Source organism: Danio rerio, chromosome 17, assembly GCF_049306965.1.
Source record: "Danio rerio strain Tuebingen ecotype United States chromosome 17, GRCz12tu, whole genome shotgun sequence".
NCBI classification, from domain to species: Eukaryota; Metazoa; Chordata; class Actinopteri; order Cypriniformes; family Danionidae; genus Danio; species Danio rerio.
The window spans coordinates 18,706,701-18,721,424 of NC_133192.1; the positions used below are offsets into that span (position 1 = coordinate 18,706,701).

The 14,724-nt window shown below is 37.1% G+C and overlaps 1 protein-coding gene across 25 annotated transcripts in view; it reads right to left on the bottom strand.

Annotated features, from left to right (window-relative positions):
* Nucleotides 1–9,077, bottom strand: part of nrxn3a (neurexin 3a) — a 546,951-nt gene extending 537,874 nt beyond the window's left edge. For 23 of the 25 annotated variants that reach the window (XR_002455904.3, XM_073927387.1, XM_021467201.3 and 20 more), the window contains exons 1-2: nucleotides 8,902–9,077; nucleotides 1,923–3,117 (exon numbers count right to left, since the gene is read on the bottom strand). Coding sequence is in view for 24 of the 25 variants with exons in the window: in XM_073927387.1 (XP_073783488.1) it covers nucleotides 1,923–2,619 (697 nt within the window). In the remaining variant the exon portion in view is untranslated. Of the gene's footprint in view, nucleotides 1–1,922; nucleotides 3,118–8,901 lie in introns of those variants that run through there. The other 2 variants (XM_073927385.1, XM_068214428.2) reach the window with 1 other exon arrangement.
* Nucleotides 9,078–14,724: the final 5,647 nt, after the last annotated feature.

Here is a 14,724-nt window from a genome sequence, read left to right on the forward strand (position 1 = left end):
CAAATGTTTATTATTCTAATCCGCCAAAAGATTACGCGCTTTCGCAAATGATGTAGCACCGTGGCTATCACGATTTTCACAGAGCGAGGAACATACGCCACAGCAACGCAAAACGGTTCCGAGGCCATTTTAGCCATCTGGCCATCAAGAGGAGCGTCAGATTGTTGATGCCACTGGTATGGCAATTGGATTCAGTCAAACGTATGTAAGGCTAATGCTTAACACTTCAGACCAGCTTGCCATATGGCTCTGACCTGATATTTATTACACATACAGATGTTTCAAAAGCCTGAAGACACAAGATTAAGATGGAATTAAGATTGTTTAGTGGATTTTCGTAATGTTGTTATCAACAACATTATGTCATGCATTAACGTGCAATTTCACAATACTGGTCTTGATTTGGCTTTGTAAGTGATGCCAGTAGGAAAAGTTCACTGGTAGTCATACAAACTGCACAGCGGAGCCTTTAAGTTCTGGCTGCCCCTGTGCACCAATATTAATAGCCTCTAAAAAAGGTTTATTTATTCTTTTATGATTGGCTGAACTGATTCCCACATTCAAAGCCATCAAAGCTGCTTTTACGTCTGGCTTCAGCTCCTATCAGTGGACTGCAGAACCCAGTCAGCCAAACAAGATGGAGAGGAACAACGGCTGTAAATCAAGCCCAAAACTCTGTTCTCTTTACAGCCTATAAATCCACCCCTAGTGATCGCTCTTCAATGCATACCACTTTCTTTTATTCTCTCTTGCGCTCTGAAACTGGCCATACATATAAATACACAAACATACAAATGTTAGAGTACATAGACTTTAACAATACAATTACATTGGATAATTGTGTAATTAAGGAGTGAATCGCAAGATAGGTTGTGTCTACAATGAGGGTAACAACTCAAGGGACTCAGAGCAATGATCATCGATCAATCACCCAGCTTAAACACTCCAATCACAAGGGGAAATCAAAGCAGGATATACAGGCACTCATTTCTGCAACTGTTTTCTACTAATTAAAAGTAATTTGTATTGTTTTGTTAGCATTTGAAGCACTCCAGATGCTATATTTAAAGTAAAAGAAGCAAAGAAATATGGGGGGAAAAAACTCATGATGTACCTTTCAATACCATCAGGATCATCTATCAGGATCTAAAACGCCTTCCATGGGGAAGAACTCAAAGTTGTGATTTTTCTTCTGCAAATTTTATTTAGTTGTTATTATACCAAAATAATGTTGAACAAAGCATAAGATCTGTATAAGAAATGACTTGGGTGGCCATAAAATTCTCTCTCCGGGAAAAGCAGTAATGACATTATAAAGAATTGCAATTGACATGTTTAAAATAGGCAATTATCCCCCGTCTCTGATTCATTCTCTGTTGAAGAGGTGCAACAACAAAACCCAGAGCTGTGAAATGGCCTCCTCAAATCCCCAGAGAAACTAAAATGGCCACTTCAGAAAAACAACCAAGGGATCTGAAAAGGCACCTTAACATCCTCGTAACACCCCACCTCCTCAGCAGGGTGCGATTAACACACACACACACATAACCGCAAAACGCTTGCCAGAAACAAACAGCTTAGTGCTTTACAGAGGTAAAAACGTAGGCTTTGCTAGTAGAGCATTTCAATGACATTCGATTTCAATTGATCGTAAGAAGCGATGGGGGAATAGAGGTGGCAGATCAAGAATTTCCCTGCACAATAACACCTGCCAAATGCACAGAACAGGGCAGCTTTCTGTAGGCAAGTTAAGAGATGTCATTAACCAGGACCTCAGAATCAAACTTCAGTAGCATGGAGCAGCTGAGGATGTAGGATTCTGGTAAGCATTATTCACATTTCAGCAAGTAGAGTTAGACCTTTGCCAATAAATTTAAAGATTTTACACTGTATCTGCTTTGATATATAAACCATATATTTACCTTCGTTGCAGAATCGGCCAACATATTCCGTCTTAGAACAATCACAAAGTGGTTCCCCATCTACAACAGAGCACGTCCCTCCGTTTTCGCATGGGTTCTCCATGCAGATCCCCTCGATGTCCATGCGGACCCTCTGGCTGCTAAGTAGAATAGGTTCCTTGCTATTGTACTTCAGTTCCCTGATAATTCCCTTAAACGGCGGAAGATCCTTCACTGTCGGGAGAGTGAGCACAGAAATGCGAATATCTTGAGGGACTCCGCCCAGGAAGAGGTCACTAACGATCTTCATGTACTGCCTCAGTGGCCGCACTTCGGCCCATTTGCTCACTCCATCCAGACCCAGCACAGTTCTCAGGTTGTACCTGCTCAGGGTGGCAGAATGCCAGCTGCTGTCATTGACTCGCTTGTCCGATACAACAGTGGTCTCGGCGCAGTCAATGCTAAACTGCAATTGGAGCTTCCCCTCAACCACCATGAGTTGCAGGAAGTCGCAGAAGCCGCCATCGTCAAAGTACAGGATTAAGGCAGTGGACACGTCTGTTTTGAACTGGAAGCTGAGGTCACTTCTGGTGCTGGCGTCCCAGCGGAGATAGCGTGCCCACTGGCCTTGCAACCCTGTAAACTCCAGGCCCAAGCAGGGCCCAAGCACAGTACTGATCAGCAGCTGCAACTGGACTGGAAATCTGAAGAAATTCATTGTAAAAGTGCTGGAGATTTGGGGTTATTATCCTGAACAGAAGGAAATCATTGAATTCGCTTTGGTTCAAAGGTCAGTAAATCCAAAGTACATCCCACGATATGCCCAGAGATACTAGAGAAGAGGTGAGATCGTCAACGCAGCGTGAAACGGAAAAAAAAAGTATCCTAAAAGAGGAGAGGGACTTAATAAGGAGAACAGTCTTAAATAACAGTCATAAGGCCAATGACATTGCACAACAATCCAATCTCTTTCAGGCGACAATCAGGTTCTTCTTGCTCGCTTCCTGGAATGAATCGACTTGAGAAGACTAGCAGATGAGGTTCTGTGTGTCTGCTGAGGTGTTGTTTTCTTCTAGTATCTCCTCAGACCTCAATCATCCAGACAGGTCCTCCAGGTCGGACTTTTTTTGTATTTAAGGAAACCAGCACAGTCTGCATGATGCCATGTGGGTAATGTAGTCCATGTGGTTACTCTGCCTCATCTAGCGCACAATAGCTGTCAAAATAGAAAAGCATCAAATTACAAACAAATGCACAGTTGTGTTAGTAAATCTAGTGTATGCACAAAACAAAGAAGTATACATTTAACAAAAAATATGCGGTGCACTTTCACTATTAAAACCATGAAAAAGGCTTTATTTTACACTTCCATTAAATGAAACTCTTGATCATATAATCAAAAAGTTAACATTTTGCAAAAAAAATATATATATATTTTTTCTATTATTTGTCATCTAGTGTAAACAACATCACCATTATTCAACAGCTGCAAGTCCATGTTTATCTGATGGTGTGGAAAATTAAAAGACTTTCTGCAGAATGTCTACACAGTAGCAGGACTCACTACAAATTTGGAACAGCACAGTTATCTAATAAAAAAATCTATTTACAATAGGTGTGGTCCTGTAATTTGAACAAAAAATAATAATTGCATCGCATAAATGACAAATTTCACATTTAAACATGCACTAATAATATATAGAATAAATTAAAGGATAGGGGATCCAACATCCACATCCAACATCCACCAACTATTGAAATGTCCCCAATAATTTAGTTCACTTAAAAATACATATTAAAAAAAAACAAAATGGCACTATCAACATTAACCAAGACATGCAGAAAGGGCTAAATCATGATCTTTCCTCGAGTTGCACCACCCTCCAAACACATATGAACATTGTGATTGGCTGAGCCTTTCCCTGCTGTCATGCGAGAGGCTGTAAAATGTTTTGATACAAGCAGCGTCAAAACTGTGAGATAATTTCCCATGCAAGAAAGAGGTGTGTGAGGTTAGCGACACACACAAGTAAGGATGGCAGCAGCAAAAAAATAAAAATAAATAAATAAATAAATAAATAAATAAAAGATAGCTTTTTTACGAAAGTGTAAGTCACTTAAACTCAAGTTCGCTACTAGTCCATCATCATGATGGTGTTAATGCTCATGTTTTTTTTCCCATTTTAATGCACAGTCTATCGTTACAGAAGGCTGATATAGTCTGTGAATAGCCTAATATGTATATGTAAAATAATATGACACCTGCCAGTTCATCCAATCTCTCAGTTGCATGCCCAATTTTGGTTGAAAGAATTTGTCAGAAAACTACAGTCTGTGCTCCAATTGTTATTAATACCTATATATGTGACATGTTTCATTTGCACTATGGCTAAAATAAACAGAAATCTTATATGTTAATATATTAAACTAATATTATACTGCCTCTTTATCGGTTAATAAACATTCTCTTAACATTACACTATCAGGCCCATAGACAGATTTTTAAAAGGGTTGGTTATTGGTTTATGAAAAACATTTTTTATTTTTTTTGCAGTTATTCCCCTAATTTTATGCTTAATTATGAGGTATAAATATACCATCTTAGTGACATTTTAAAAACAAATGTTTGCTGGATTGTTTGGGATGGTTATAACCACACTTTTTGATGCACTTTACCATACTATTTTAAGTGTGTATTTACAAATGTGCATTTAAACTGTACGTTTTATACTACAGTTTTATAAATAATGAAAATTTAGAAGAAGAATATAGTAAAATATACTTATTTTTAAAATACAAATGTATTATCGTCTATCATTAATTTTTTTTCCTTTTTTTTTCTAGAAATAGGTTAAAACTGGTTTTAAATAAAAACTGAAGCCTATAGGCAAATGACAAACTGGCCAGCACATTCAACTTTCTGTAGTTAGAATTTGGCCATTTGAATAAAAAGAAAAATTTAAGTGTAATAATAATCTAAATTTTGGTCTTTCAAACCACCCGAACCTCCCTTGGCTATGGGCCGGACTATTTAATTTAACTTAATTATATATATATATATATATATATATATATATATATATATATATATATATATATATATATATATATACATACACAGGTGCGGTGGGGGATTGTATTCACCCATCCCCAATGTCAAGTGCAAACCTATGCCCTTGCGATCTAAAATCCTCAAGCACAACCCAAACACCCAGTATAGTTCTTCAAATTTGAGAGAAGATTCACATACTGAGTTGATGTCTGGCCTAGAACCAACACAGATTAGTAAGACTTTTGTGAAGGCAAAACGCAGCTCTGCCTCCTCTTAACATGTGTCCCCTACGTGCATAAATGAATAGGCTCCAATTACATGGCAACATGCGAGGTGTAACCTAATAGACATCTAATATTGCCCGTGTCCTTGCCAGAGGCGTAGGCAGCAGGTACGGCAGGACAATAGTGCTACCAACCCACGCGATTCAACCAAGCCGAAACACAATGCATGCCGTCAGAGCTCTGCCTGCTGCAGCTGAAGAGGGAAAAAAGAGCCAGAGACTGCAAGCTTGTAACAGATACTCCACATTGGCTTGCACCCACACCTCAAAATATGCATGTGTGCTTTCTCTTTTTTTTTTTTTTTTTTTTTTTTTTGTCAAGCGAGAGTTTGCATAGAGGAGGAGAGAGGTGAAAAGGCTAAACTGAGCACATCATTGTCCTCATTGATATGTGATTGACACACCCCACTGGGAACGGCACACGACACCACAACAAAATAAAACCCCTGCATTTTGGAGCCAGCTTAAAAAGTCAGCGAATGCGAGAGGGAGGTGTAATGGTGGAAGGGGGGCAGGTTAATGACGACAGGCCCAGCCATTCATCAGACACACAAAGCTGGGTTTTACCACAGGTGCCTCAATTACGCTCTGCCATTACACCAGAAGAGCTGCGACAAAATGTCCTCCAGTGCACCCCGATGATATCATGGAGGCTTAGGGAGGAGGCGCACGCCATTTCAGCGCGCTCAGCTCCATACGTGACACGGTTGCTGTCGAGCATCCGTGTGGTGGAGCGGAGGTGTGGGCGAGGTAGAGATGGGCCAAAATGGATGACATCAGCGTCCGGTGCTCTCCTCCTGGGCTGCCAGCCGGTGAAAGGGAGGCATGAGACTCCTACCTGGCCTCATCCAGCATCCCAGAGTGGGCACGGGTACCACCAGCAACCCCCAATCAACCCACTGCAGAGGAACAGCTATTTGTGAAAAGATTAAAGCAGGAGTGGTTCTGCAGCAGTTCTTGACAGCATTACATCACCTTGCCTAAAAACACCATGCATGTGGTGGTGTTCACTATAATGACTCTCACTATAATACCCCTTATAAGCAAAAAGCAAAAGATTACTAATATGATTTATAACCCATTTTCTATGATGTAAAGGTGCGGAGTGTGTACATTTTTATAGGGCTCTGATCAAGACAGAAAGATCACGTCACACTGCGGTGTATTGGAAAGGCAGAGCACATTCGATGAGTGTTTTGGAGGGTGAGCATTACACAACGCCAATAGGAAATATTCTTCTCTGCGACACAGACAATAAGGCGATTTTACAGTATTAAAAATAACTAAACGCGAAAGAACAATATTCGTTAGCAAAAAATAAAAATAAAATAAAGGGGAAAAAAGACGGAAAGATGGAAAAACACTTTCTGTTCGGTAAATAAAATTAAAATCTAAATGTAGCCTATATATTAGATTTTGCATCGCAGCATTTATATCAGCGCACAGAATATACATCTGTGTATTTGTGAAGCTTCCGATTTCGAGTCTGCATTATTGTAATTCGTTTATCTCTATGGAAAATACCTCAGTTAGACTAAGATAATTTGGCTGCGTTGGCTAGATATGCAAATTGAGGTTATAAAGCATCACGCGTGAAATCAAAATAATACAAAAACCCAGGACAACGACAAAATATAAATGTAAACGGTTACTATCAGAAAACTCATAAATTGTAAGCAACAATCTATTTTATAAAAATGCAATAATTATGCTTACATACCCTAACAAAAATATTAAGAATGCATGATATGCTTCGCATATATTAAGATTTTAGATTTTAGGCTCCTTTTTTCGTTTTTAAAATAGCATTTTGCAAGATTTAAAAGTGTGAGGCATTTATAAATATGCCAAATTGTGCTTGAGTACATCGAAATAATAATAAAATATATATTGATGCACATTATTAGTGCACAATTCAGTTATATAAAATAAGACATTTTCAAAGAAAATGTGCACATGAATTAACACCGACAAAACCATTTACATTTTGCTGAAAGGACACTGCATTATTTCCCACACAAAAGAGGTCACACAACACCACAGGGTGAAATTATACTTAAGCGACGAGGAGAAATTAAACACGCTCGAATAAATATATGATGTATTATTTTAATTTCGACATACGTGTTCGTTTTTAATCCCATCAACTGTGAAATAATTCGTCGATGAAAGTGTGTGTGTGTTTGTGTGTGACAAGGCCGCGCTGAGGAGAATCATCTAACCCGACAATTCCACCACAAAGGATGCTGCCTGTGTGGATTTGTCAACGGTGGAAAATCTTAAGACACAAATACAGTGCGTGCAGCCTAATATTAATTTTGGTAAAATACCAAATGCATTTAGATAAGTGAGCACGAATAGCCTATCTTTAAAATGTGTGAGCGCGCGAGTATGTGATGGTGGATTATTACCAAGTCTATTAAATGCCAGGAGATCTAAACGAGCCACTACAAATTGATGAGACTGAATTAAGATATTCTAATAATGCACTGCACTCACTTGAGCACTTCAAAGCGACAGAAGAGCTTAATATGCATCTTATATCCCAAAAAGCACGCTCCAAAAATCATGACATTTCAATTATTGTGGCATGAAAACAGAAATTAATTATCTAAAAAATTAAAAAGGTTAGTAATATTTTCAAATCACAAAAAATGTATTTACCGCCGATATTAATTTAAATAACAGGCCTATTTAATATTGCATATATTATTTTTTATATAAATAGATATGCAGCTTAAAAATTCCCTGTCTATTTTTAAATAGCCTACCTAATACATCATAATAGTGAAATATAAAAGGCTAGCTAATTAAACCACACGAGTGCGTTTTTAAAATAAATTAAGCTTACTAAAATAGGAATCATTTTATGCATTATTTTTATTTTTACACTCGAAATACTTTTTGCGCTCCTGTGCATTTGACCAGTCCATGTCTAGGTGCATCCACAAGGTTGGACCTGCAGTGGGCATGCGTGTTGTTTATCCTGACTGGCAGTTGAACATGGGCTCCACAGATACCTGAGAACTCTTATTCATTATTCACAGCTACTTCTAAAGATTAAGAAAAACACAGGTCTCCAGAGATCAACGCGCGAAATTGTTTGTTATAGGTTCACAGAGAGAGAGAGAGAAAGGCATGCGTGTTATTTCGTTCCTACATACTACTAGAATATTATAGGCCTATATTGTCAAACTTTTTAAAGATAAACGAAATATTTTTTTAAACACCGACTAAACAAGGAACATATTGGTTTATTAATTTTGTTTCATGTATTGTCTCAAAAACCGGTTAACTCTGAGAGAAATAAACTACTGTGTCCACATGGTGCTCTGTGCGCTACAGAATGTCTGGCTATCCTTGAAGAAGAATGAACTCCCCCTAAACGTATGTTACAGTTTAATCGGTTGTTTAATTTGCGTTTATTGTGAGCCTGAAATATAATGTAGTTTGATACTGTCATCGCGCTTCTCTGCGAAACAACGCGAATACAATTTATTTTGATTACGAGAACACGCCACGTTCAGTGAAATAAAAGTGACATTCGTCAACATCCGCGATTTACAATGTAAAAACAAAACAACCTCGTGTAAATAGTAATGAACTTCCCACATCCTGACTAGCTTCCACTCATTCCGTGCCCAAAAAAACACAAACAGACTAACCTCAATTTTCGTAAAAATATCCCAAAGCGCAATAATCCACATTACATTCCCAACAGGCTCCGTGTGTTTGGTCCACGCCACTAAAATAACGTTTTTCGCGGTCTTGTGATGATGTTTTACCCGCGTGCACTTGCCTCTTTCTGTGCTCGCTTGCAGTTACAGAGAGCCGCGCGCTCAGAGATACTGTTGGACAATCACGAGATTTTCACACACGCGCCGCGCGACCCCGCCTTCCCCTTACTGGGAGGCTCGCGCCATTTAAAGGTGTAGTAAAACCTGAGAGAAAACTTGGCCAAAACAAACCAGTTTATGTTACTAGCGACAAACATGCCAAGGCTGCATTTACATGTGGAAATAGGTAAATGAAACGTCTATAAGATGGCTGTGTTTGCTCACTTGTATGTCCATGTCCGTGGATTGACGGCGTCCCATCAGAAACGGTGTTTCTTCAAAATACCACAGTCATCCTCTTTTCCCAAAGAAGGCTAGTGCAAGAAATTAAAGTACAGTTGCCATGTGCTACGTCCCATCCAAACCAACAAGAAACGCGTTTTGTGTGGTAGTGTTGTTATGTGTTCAGAGTCCAGTTTCATTGTCCAGTTTAAAAGTTACAGTAGTTTATAAGAACAATAACGCTTTGTGGTATTGTCAAAAATATTAAAACACTCTTTTAAATTTGTAATAAATTAAATATTACTTTTATAGCATATAAGCTATATGCTAAGCCTGCTAAAACATCAAAACCATCACACAAGAAGCAATGATTTCAACCAAGTCTGCTTAAAAAATTACAAACATTCAACCGTTTCTAGTTAGTTAGGCCACTGACAGAAGCCAACAACACATTACAAATAGAGACTGACAGGGACCATTATACTTTCCATTACAACTTATACAATCTTTATTAAAACCATTAAAACAACTTAAATTCTACGAGGGTTGAAATGTTTCTCTTTGTAAGGAAGTGTTTTGGATGTCTAGTGGAAAAACTTGTCATAATTTTGACCCAAATACTTTTCTTCCCTTAGACTTAACTGTTAAACAAAAAGGTATTTATTATAATGGCACTAAAGCTGTCGTTTGATCGTAAAATACAAAATAATTATATGTTTTCAATTGGGTGTCACAGTGGTGCAGTGGGTAGCACGATCACCTCACAGCAAAAAAGTCGCTGGTTCGAGCCTCAGTTGGGTCAGTTGGCATTTCTGTGTGGAGTTTGCATGTTCTGTCCATGTTCACGTGGGTTTCCTCTGGGTGCTCTGGTTTCCCCCATAGTCCAAAGACATGCAATATATGTGAATTGGGTAAAATAAATTGTTTGTAGTGTATGTGTGTGATTGAGTGTGTATGGCTATGTCCCAGTGATAAGTTGCAGCTGGAAGGCTATCCGCTGAGTAAAACACATGCTGGATAAGTTGGCGGTTCATTTCGTTGTGGCGATTCAGGTTAATAAAATTATTAAAAAATGAATGAATGCTTTGGATTAAATAATAGCATTTTGCTATTTCACATTTTTAACATAAAATTATTTATTTGTTTGTATTTTTAGAGTATCTCTAAAATTGCAGTCAAAAAAGATCTGAGATAAATTTAGACAAAATCAAGCCAAATGTTTCTTTGGATTCAGGAGTTCAAAACAGATTACCAAACTCTACAGCTGGTGTTAGCGATGAGATAAGTGTCCCTCAGGGGCTCTTCCTTCTTTGACATGGAAGTGTTTTCCACATAACTTCTTCTGTTCAAGACATGGGAACTCTTTGATGGTCAATTTGAGTATTAGTAGACTGTCTGCTTAATATCCGTTGATACTGCTCCTTCAACAGACATTTAACTGACTATAAGAAACTTTGCAAGTACATGTCAACTTTCACTAACCCTAACCCCAACCTGCTTGTAATCTAATGAGAATTATTTGGCATGTAACTTAAACTCAAGAAACAGACCATCAAAATAAAGTGTGTCCAAGACATTCAAGGGGGAACTATATACAGTGAAAAACTGAAAAAAAAACTTCTAATTAAAACCAAAGTTTTTACTGTGATGTGTAATGATGTGATTTTACATGTCTGAAGTGTTGAAAGGCAGAGATGCCTCCCAACAGACCGCCACTGCTCATCTTCAAACATCTGTTTAGATCTAAATCAAGAGCAAAAAATAATTTACTGTGAGTATGTCATAGCTTTTTAGGGGCCTGAGAAAGTTGCTGTCCTTGGTGCTGAACTTACAACACAACTGCACTACAGTAGCTCCATTTTAAACTGAGGGGGGTTTAAGCATTTATTATTATCTTCTACAAGACTCTCAAGCTATTTTCCAGATAGTTTGCTACTTGGAACGTAAGTGAAATCTACACACTCAAAAAACAAACATTCTGATCAATAAGCGTTGACCATGTCATTGATTTGCAGGACAAATGATCCATCATAGATCCTACAGAATATTGAGTGCATCTTCGAGCTGAATGGATCGAACCTCTCCGGCCTACAGAGTCAAGCTCATCTAAAGCTGTATGATGTGTGTTTGAGGCAGTGACGCTATTAGAGGTAAGCATGTTGCAATAATGGGATTCTTCTAGTAGCACTCCATCACATGCAGTCCCTATGGTGTGATATTTGAGATATTTGGTCACATTCGCACAGTATGAATGAAAGTTAGGCTTCAACTCTTTTGTCCGCTTGTCCGTTCTAGTATTCACCAGCGACTAATAGGTCTTGAGGCATCTACAAGCCCTGTGTGACAGACTGGCTCTCTTTATCCACCTCAGGACATTTCAGACACTATACAAAGACAAGCTTTCCAAACCAGCCTAACAAACAATCCCTTCACCTGAAAGCTTGACATTCTTCTCTCTCACTCACATCCTACCAATTTTCTGTCATTCCTAGTACACAACCTGGCCCTGTGGCATGGCAGTACTGATTTGGTTTCTTACTGCTGGTTTTATGCAAACTTCAGGACCCTTTATCTTCTAAATTAGGAGATGCAAAAAAGAGCCAACATGAGCCTATGCATGACACTGTTTATACAAAACAATATATATATTTTTGACCTTTTAAAACAGTAACACGATGTATTCTGGACTTTTTATTTAGTCAGCTTTATCTCCTTACAATTATATGTACAAAAGCTGTATAAGCTTAGAATGTTAAATACATAGTTCATCCTAAAATTGAAATTCTTTCATTGTTTACTCACCGTTGACTTGTTCTAAACCAATTTGAGTTGTTTTTTCTTCTTCTGTTGTACATGATATACTAAAAAAGCATGGAAAGTAACAATTGACTTTGTAGTTGTTTCCTATTATGGATGTTAATGGTTATCAGTTTCCAGCATTCTTCAAAATATCTTCTTTTGTGTTCAACAGAACAAAAAAACAACAACTTCAAATTGGTTTGAAACAAGTCAAAGGTGAGGAAATGATGACAGAATAAAAAGTTTTGAGTGAACTGTCAGTTTAACTTGCTAATCTAATAGAGTTTTAGTACATAAATGACTAAATTAAAGCAAAAATGGCCAAAATAACTGTGAATGTAGCAATTTAAATCATACAATTAGTAATAAAATGTAGTATATAAAGAATATAATATGTAATTTAATAAATAGTATGCAGATTATAATGAATAATGATAACGAAAAACTATTTGTAAAAGTATGTTACGTGATTGCACTGATCCGTCTGTACTGATTCTGTGTTTACGTTAAGAATATTAATACCACTATTTTCCAGCATTGCATATTTATTTATAATAGGGGTGTACAAACTTGTTTTTGGAGGCAGGGATGGAAAAAATACATTGAAATGTACTTAAAATAAATAAATAAAATAAAATAAACTATATACCCCAATTTTACAAATATCAAAATAAACTACAAAATACAGCAGCCAAAAATATATCAACATAAAATACTGTATTTTGAAAATACTACAAAACAATTTTGAGCACGACATTTTTTTGCAAACCTTTCATCAATTCATTTTAATCAATCCCTTCACCATTCAACTGACTTACATTTTAGCATAAATTTTGCACAAATTACATACGGAAAGTCCTGACTTGAAGATGATCTCTTTAATCGCTGTAAAAACCATCTAATGCAGATAATGAGTTGGAATATATTACTATATCTCTTTATTGTGTTTCCATCCATTGCTAGGCATCCATCTCTTAACAGTCTTACATTTATAGGGTGAAATATGAAGAGGTTATTTTATTTTATTTTTTCAATAAATGTAGTTTTTTGCATTTGAAATCTTCAATACTTAATGTAAAAACATGATGTCTGAAAGTTACTAAAATCTCAAGTTTTAGTCATTTCCATAAATCATGTTTTTGCAATTGTAATCTTCAATGCACAACTTAAAACATGATATCTCTAAAAATGGAGTTATTTCTTTTTATAAATAAACTTTTTATATACATTCTGCTGCCGTATTGACTGGAGTATTATTAAATATTTGTGTCTCCTATACTGTGTTGTGCCATTTTGAGATCTCTTCATTAACAGTACAGTTAATCTGCAGATCATCTTCTGGCATTTGATACAGTTTATCAAGTATTATATCGCCACTATACTGCAGGAATTTTTGGTATGTTGTTTGTCTTATTTTCTTGGCATCTATGTCAGCAATCCATCCAAAACTATTATTATTTGTACTGTATACTCATTCTTCCAAGATGTTTTAGTTCTTCTTTAACTGGAAGTGTCTCGGTTTACCCTCTTAGTGAACACAAGTACACAGTCTTTAAGTGTTTTATATTTCTAAAGTTCTTCTGCATTTCCACCTGCAGCACTGAGACTGATTATGTCCTGAAGGCTCCAAAGCCTGTTCTTAGGGACTGATATTATATTCCATCTCATTTCTTAAGTAAAGATTCTGATGTTGAAATGTACACCATACTGCCATTATATATTACTGGTCTTAGCATTATTTTCAGTAATTTGTTGACTTGCTCCCAAATCTACCCATGCCATTTGTCAGTTATTTTCTTTATGTGTGTTGCATAATTTCTATTCATACTCCAAGCATTGACCACCATCTCAATCAAGTTTCTGTTCCGATCTCAAGCCTAGGCAAATAACTAAGAAAGCACAGATCTGAAGCCCGATTTTTATGATGTCATCATGTAGACTTCTTACAAAATATTTTAAAATACAAAAATATAAGACCCTTAAGTATTTTGATACAAAATATTAACCAATTTTCATAAACCCCATTAATAGTATTATAAATACTGCCCATCCCTGCCTAAAGGGCCGGTGTCCTGCAGATTTTGGCTCCAACCACAAAAAACACCTGAACCAGCCAATCAAGCTCTTACTATGTACACCAGAAACTTCAGGTGTGCTAAAACAAGTCAAAGTTAAACCTTTTAGTTTTGGAACCACTTATATAGGAACTATAACCTGCCTACATAGAGCAAACACGCCTTTTGGAACAAGAGGTTCATCTGTAGACATTATATACCACAGTGCATTACAGTTTTATGTTACAATATTAGCCACCTGTAGTTATTTACTATGGCTAGTGGTCAATAATATCTAAATTATAAAGTACAATGACATAAAACCAATAAAAGCAACAGATGACAGCCGAGCACGGTAATAAAACAGCACAGCATACCTGTACAGTAATCAGTAATCTGATTACACTCTAAAAACTGCAAACAACCTGCCTGCTGTAGCAGCTCTGCTATGGTCGACGTGGAAAGACAGAGTTTACAGGGTGGTATTCTGCAGATATTGATTTCCGCAGTTAATTCATAAAGGTCTCAGCTGTTCTTTTTCAATTAAACCTGGAAGCCGCCCGGGTCAAGTGGATCA